This window comes from Cariama cristata, unplaced genomic scaffold (genome assembly GCF_000690535.1).
Source record: "Cariama cristata isolate BGI_N322 unplaced genomic scaffold, ASM69053v1 scaffold6205, whole genome shotgun sequence".
Classification (NCBI taxonomy): Eukaryota; Metazoa; Chordata; class Aves; order Cariamiformes; family Cariamidae; genus Cariama; species Cariama cristata.
This window is the reverse complement of record NW_009619110.1, coordinates 12,240-18,938: the sequence shown is the minus strand read 5'-3', so window position 1 is coordinate 18,938 and position 6,699 is coordinate 12,240. Positions and strand designations below refer to the sequence as shown.

The following is a 6,699-nucleotide window of genomic DNA, read 5'->3' as shown; positions in this document are numbered from 1 at the left end:
TTTCCTCCCAAAGAACAGGAGCTACAGGGGGAAGGAGAGAAATAAACTTTGTTTCTCTTCTCTTTTCTGGAGCGCTCGCGTGTTTCCCCAGTTTAAGGCTCTCCCTGCGCTCTTGGAGATGTCCGTGGATAAAGCAGCGTCATTTAAAGTTAGCTGTAACGACAGACACTTTTATCTGGAGCAGAGGGGAAGTCTAGGTCGTCCTCCAAAAGGCCTTTTAACTTCACCACGACAGTCTCGTTGCTGTCCACTCTCCCACCGCACCCTGGGCTGTGCAGAGGCTCGGTGCCTCAGTTTGTGTTCCGCAGGTGCTCTGCAGGGTGGGCACAATGGCAGAGACCCGTTAGAGCTTACACCGAAGTCTGTGGGGATGGCTGTTGCTTTAAGGGGCAGCAAAAAATTTATTTAACCAAAATACTTGTCTCTGCATTTTTTTCTGATTTTTAAGACCATGTATTTTTTCTGTTCAGAAAATCCCATTCTTCTGTGATCATCTCAATGCAGATCGAGGTTATGTGCAAGGGCACAGAACGTAATTGCTGGATACTCTTATTTGCTTGAGGCTGTGTTGTGTGTAACGTGTAATAACCTCAAGTTTTCAAGATCTGGTCTGAGCTAAAGCTAGATGCTGCAGCAGAAGTGCAGCTAATCCTGGGGCAGAGGGAGGTGGGGGGGGTGTGTGTAGAGGGTACAGAGATGCTTTTCTTTCTCTGTTTCTAAGGTTGGGTGGTTTGTGTTCTGCAGGATCCCAGAGTCCTGGACAGCATGCTCCCATACCTGACGGCGTACTATGGCAATCCCCACTCCAGGACCCATGCCTACGGCTGGGAGAGTGAGGCTGCCATGGAGAAGGCAAGGCAGGTAAGTCTTCAGCTCTCTGCAGTCATGGTGGTTTTCCCGCTGGTGAGGAAATTCAGTGTTGAAAGAAAATCAAAAGTAATGGTAAAACCATTGTAGTTAGTTCTCTGTTCACTGGATTTAGGAGCTTCCTCTTTGCGTAGATATACTTTAGCAGATTTATTGCAAGAAAAAGCAGTGAGGTTAGAACAACTGGAATGGCAGAAACCAATACTTTAGGCAAAGGTGCCTCAGGATTTTTTGTTTCCTGAGGTCACAAGCATGCTGCTGCAGTAATTGGGCTAACTTTATATCTTAGCATTATCCTAATCTTAGGTATGGACCTTTGTCATTTTTTTTGGAAGTGTTATGTGCTGGGCTTTTGTCTACTTAACTTTTCTTTTCTTTTATGACAGGCTAATGCTTAATACCACTACTGCTAATAACTGTGAATTCCTTATGTATTTTCTGTTAATGCAGATGTTTAGATTATTGTACCTGTAGCATAACTTTGTGAGATACTAGCTGCAATCCTTTTGAGGCTGAGGGGGATATTCTTGAAAACATTTTGCATGTGTTTTGCTCTGGTGAATTCGTTGTATTTTGTCTTAACAAATCAAAATTGTGTTTCTTTTTAAACAGCAAGTTGCAGATTTAATAGGAGCTGATTCAAGGGAAATTATATTTACCAGTGGTGCAACAGAATCAAATAATATGGCCATTAAGGTAAAAGGTTTATACTGATAGTTATTTATTATGTTATAATTATACTCTTAAGAACTGTAGGCATCTTTCAACAGTTTAAATGCTAATATGTTGGCCTAGTTAGCAAACATTTACATTCCTGGATTTATGGTTTGTGGTATTTTGCTACATACATGGAGGAAATACTGGGATGTTTTGGTGCCCAGGACATGGTTTTGAGGACAGAGTACAATACTCAATGTTTGTCTTACATACACCAAATACAATCCTTCAGCTTATGTAATTAAAATCGATAGCATGAAATGTAGTGGAGATGCTGATCACAAACTTTTTTCTGGCTAAGACTAGGTAGTGGTTTAACCTTTAGTATGTGGTTGCTCACCTTCTCATTGTATACGACCCCATTGCAGACGTTTTTTAAAAAGTATTTCCGTTAATAGTATCTCTCAGTTAACATTTTCACAGGCTTTTTGAAAAGTGAAATGCTTTGAAAAATGAGTGCTGATGGAAATATGTAGTGTGAATTACATGTCAGTACCTTTTAGATTCATGACTTTGGGGCAAACGGGGAAGATCCAAATAGATTATTATTCTTATTTCAGTTCATTTTGTGTAAAGCTTGCTTGCTTCAGTGGTCTAACTGCAAATTTCTTGTTCGTGGATTGTGCCTGACAGGGTGTTGCAAGGTTCTATAAATCCAGAAAAAAGCATATCATTACTACGCAAACAGAGCACAAGTGCGTGTTGGATTCTTGCCGTTCCTTGGAGACAGAAGGTTTTCGGGTCACATATCTACCTGTTAAAAAAAATGGACTCATAGATTTGAAGGTAGGTTTAGCAACCTGACAGAAAATAGAAGAGGTTTTTGCTTCAAATTGATGCTAAAGAGGAGCTTGCTCTTTAGGTAACCAATTTAGAAATACAAAAAATACCATGTCTAAATCATTTTGACTCCAGAATGATTGATCTCAGAATGACTTTAGAAGCATAGTAAGAGTGGTAAACAAGGGATCCCTTAGATGGCCCATCTAAAAAGCAGCAGTAAAGAAAGGGATGCAAAACAAAATAAAGCTGCTGGTGGTGTGAGGGGTGCCAGCAAGTAAGCCTGCGGCAGATGCATGTGGGCTTTTCACAGAGGACTTGTGTCCTCTTGATGATAGAGAGGAAAGGGTGATAAATATCACATGACAGAATGAGAGTCACAGTCAAATCTCTGTCACAGTTGGAGAAGCATTTTCTGTTCTGCCTGGTGCTCTAGACATTTTCTCAATCAAAAAATCCATCTCATCCCACAGTTCACCTGCTGTCGTTCATACTCCTGCAGGCAGAGCTGTTGCGTACCCAATAGAGAGCCCAGGACGTGACTAGGATGGAGCTGGCTTTGATACAGGAGCTAGTGGTGAAATTTCATGACCTGAGCTAGTCAAGGTATCAGGCACAGCGATGACAATACTCCCTTCCGATTGCTGTCCGTGAACTGACCCTTCTGGGTCTACTGGCCGCAGTCTTGGGATTTAGAAGCTGTATATGCTTATTTCGTTGTTTGTGTCCTGTAATACAGGACAGCATCAGCTTTATTTCTAGCCCCATCATCTGGCTTGGAGAGCCATTGTGTGTATGTGATGGGGCAGAGGGATTAGGCCTGCAGGCACAGAAGTGTTAGTCGTGTTCTCTGAGAAATTGGCTGGCACACTTCTTTGCATGACGCTTTCTTATGTATACTGCAGTTCCTTTACAGCCAGCCTCACTTTGTCTAGATGTGGCTTAAGCTGTTTCGTGGGTGGTTAATTCATTAAAGAAAATAGTTCAGGGGAATGTATGAGACATAGCAAAAGCCTGTTCTGACTTGATTTAATCAAGACAGGTGGTGTGGTGCATACCAGGGGTAGGATGTGCAGAAGTGCAATTGATCATGCTCCTCTTCCTACAGGAATTTCGTGTTCACGTGGATTAGTGCTCTTGCCAAGAGTGTTTGTCAGAACTCAAGGGGTTTGTTGGTAGTGCGCTGGTTAGGGGGCTGGTGGTTAAGATTTACTAGCGAATTGAAGACATGCCCAGGAATCTTGCTTGTGCTGTTAGTTGCAACTTCTGTCTGTTTGAATATTTCACCAGGAGTTGGAGGCTGCGTTCCAGCCAGATACAAGTTTGGTTTCTGTAATGACTGTGAATAATGAAATAGGAGTAAAACAGCCAATTCATGACATTGGTAAGTACACTATGGCTTCCAGAGGCCAGCTAATGTCACTTCTGCTTCATTTTACTTAGTATTCTCACAGCCAAGTGCTACTGATGCAAAAGATTAGACATAGTATAGTTAAGGGATAAATAGTAATGCTGTCCCAAATAAAAACTTATTTTAAACAGGAAATGAGGATGAAATTCAGTACTTCTACAGTGAGTATTGCACAAATTATAGCCTTGTAGTACAGATCGGCTGCAGTGGTTCTAGTTTCATTCTGAATTATACAATGGATGAAAAAATTGCACAGAATAACTGGCCAAATTGAGTTTGTGTACTATAATGGTTTATTGAGCACTTGTAGTGTTTAAGGGGAGAAATGTGCAGAATTTGGAGCGGGATGGTAAGCACCACATGTAGACACCCCTTCTCCACCAGTATTGCCATATACAGTCATGAGCAATTGGTTTGGAGGTCAAAAGGCTGCTGAAGAGCCAGGTTTCTGGAACATGAGGCAGGGAGAAGGTGAACCAGGCTCTGAGCAAGCAGGTGGAGTGACGGGGACTTCCAAGCAGCCTGGCAAAGCAGGTGAAGGGAGAGCTGGAGAACCAGGGACATTGGAGCAGACAGGGTGACTGGGTGGCCCCCATATGCAGCTCCCTGGATCCCACCGTGATTCCTTGATAACATTTCCCATGACAGTGACAAGACACGCACTCCTCGCCCCCTTCATATTCAAGATGTCCTTTCATAAGATGTTTGAGTTTTTAGACAGTTTTTAGGCTTTGGCTTCTGCCCTGGAGTTTATACTGCATAGTTCTGGAGGGTATTGTTTTCCCAGGCTGTGGCAGGCATCTTATCCTGTTGTGCAGCTGATTTTTCTCTTGCTTAGCAACTGCATTTTATTTTTCTTTATTATGCTCAAAGCAGCATTTTCCCAAAGGCTCTTCAAGGTTATATTTCTTCATTGACAAGTAATTGACCGTCAGTGAGTTGCTTATAGGCCTGAGGACTCTGTTTTCCTCCTGTGCTTATATTGTCAAGGCCGTTACTGTTGTCCCACACTTAAATGCCAGAGATACCAGGTACCAAGCTCTGGTTCCACAGTAGATTCTCACAGCACTTTGATAACACAGGTAATAGGCCTGGACTGGGGCCTTGCAGAGTTAACCTAAGGCCCTGTTAGTGTGAGGGCTATGGACTGATGTTAGCAGTAGCAATGCCATTCTTGCTGGAGCACAGGAGGACAGCTTCTCCTGTGAAAGGTAATGCTGAACTTGTTGTGCAAGGGAGAGGTCTGGAATGGAACTGTGCTAGGTACGGATTCTGTGGAAGATGAGTTGTGAGGTTTTTTGATGACAAATAATATTTAAGTTCACTGCCCATGAACATTACATTGCTTGTTCCTTAGTGTATTTTAGCTCTGGATGCAAAAGCATTGATTACAGGCTTGAGTGACTTCAGGTGGGAGTAATCAGCGTGTGTAAGGAGTAGTGACAATTCTGAGAATGTTTTTGAAGCTGAGTATTGCAAAACTTGGAACATAGAGGAAATGGCATAAAAATACTTGACAAGTATAAACTTGAAAGTAAGGGTGGCTTGTACTGGGCTGGTGTAGAGAAGAAAAAGAATCAAGAAAAAAAATTTTAATTTTGTCCAACTGTGGAGTCATCCCTGTGGGGACACTTGGATATCCCATGCAGCCATTTGCACTTAAACTTGGTAGGTGTGGGTTTGGAAACAGTCTCACTTCTTAACAGCAGAAGACTTTTTAACTTCTCAACTGAGGAAATTCACCATAGTCTCACCTGCTGACCTGCCTAAACCTGTGCCCAGCTAGATATCAGCTAGAATAGCTGCTACCACAGCTTTAGACAGTTGTCGCGAATGTGTGGTTTAGGGTCACTCAAAGAATCACCATCAGAGGTATTAGCAAAAGTGGTTTTAATATGAATTTAACAAATTTGGTGGCAAGGTTCACTCTGTTACTTACTATGTGAATGGGATATACATAGGAAAATCAATTTAGAATCGAGCTAGAATAATTTAACCAGAGATGAAAGGGATAAGGGAAACCCTCCCATTGAGTCATGAGGTTCAGAATGGACCCCCTTGCTTTCTAAACTCCTCAGAGAGGAATCTAGGTGCAGCTAGATCCAGACTTAGTCCTAGACTTGATCAACGGTTTAAGTTTAAGAGAAGAAATACAAAGAGGAAGGGGTCAGGGAGACCATCCTATTGAGTCATGAGGTTCAGAATAGGCCCCCTTGTTTTGTAAACTCCTCAGAGAGGAGTTTAGGTGTGGCTGGATCCACTCCTAGTCCTAGACTTGGTCGATGGTTTATGTCTAAAGGATTTCGCAGCACTTACTCATTTAACAGTACTTAATAATTGACTAATTTAACATTTACAAAGTAATTCAATAGGATTTACTATAATCATAACGGTGACTTAAGTTGTTATAGAGTGTTTAAATCAACTTATACACACATGCACGCAACCACAAGAGATACATATATATGGGGATAAATATAGGTATATGTGTTAAAAATTCCCCTCGAGTTCAGTGAAATGCTCACTTCAAATGTCTTGGCATTTCTCAATGAATGAGGAGGATTGAACCTCGAGGAGTGAAGGGTTTTGGCCCAGGCTCTATTGTCAGCTTTCAGCAACGATCCTCCGAATTTTGCAAACTTGAGAGTTTGCGAGCTGTGAGAGGCGTTCTGCTCAGAGGGAGGTGCTGGTCGCAGCCCACTGCAGTCCAGGAGACCTCAAAGGGTCTTGCTTAGGACCAGTGTTTATAGGTTCACAAGATGATTGGCTTTAGTCATTAGTAAACTCCGTTCCTGGCCACAATCCGAGTCCATGATTACAGGAATTCTCAAAATTCCGGTGACGATGGTAGTGTGGCACGTAGTGCCATGGTCTAGCTGACGTGGTGTTAGGGCAAAGGTTGAACTCGATGATCCCAGAGGTCT

At 42.4% G+C, this 6,699-nt stretch overlaps 1 protein-coding gene across 1 annotated transcript in view; it reads left to right on the top strand.

Moving 5' to 3' along the window:
- Positions 1-744: 744 nt before the first annotated feature.
- The window catches only part of NFS1 (NFS1 cysteine desulfurase), a gene marked incomplete at its 5' end in the record, with an annotated part of 12,823 nt that continues 6,868 nt past the window's right edge, over positions 745-6,699 (top strand). The window contains 4 exons of the mRNA XM_009701105.1: positions 745-861; positions 1,480-1,563; positions 2,218-2,370; positions 3,655-3,748. Coding sequence (XP_009699407.1) covers positions 745-861; positions 1,480-1,563; positions 2,218-2,370; positions 3,655-3,748 — 448 coding nt within the window. The remainder of the gene's footprint in view (positions 862-1,479; positions 1,564-2,217; positions 2,371-3,654; positions 3,749-6,699) is intronic.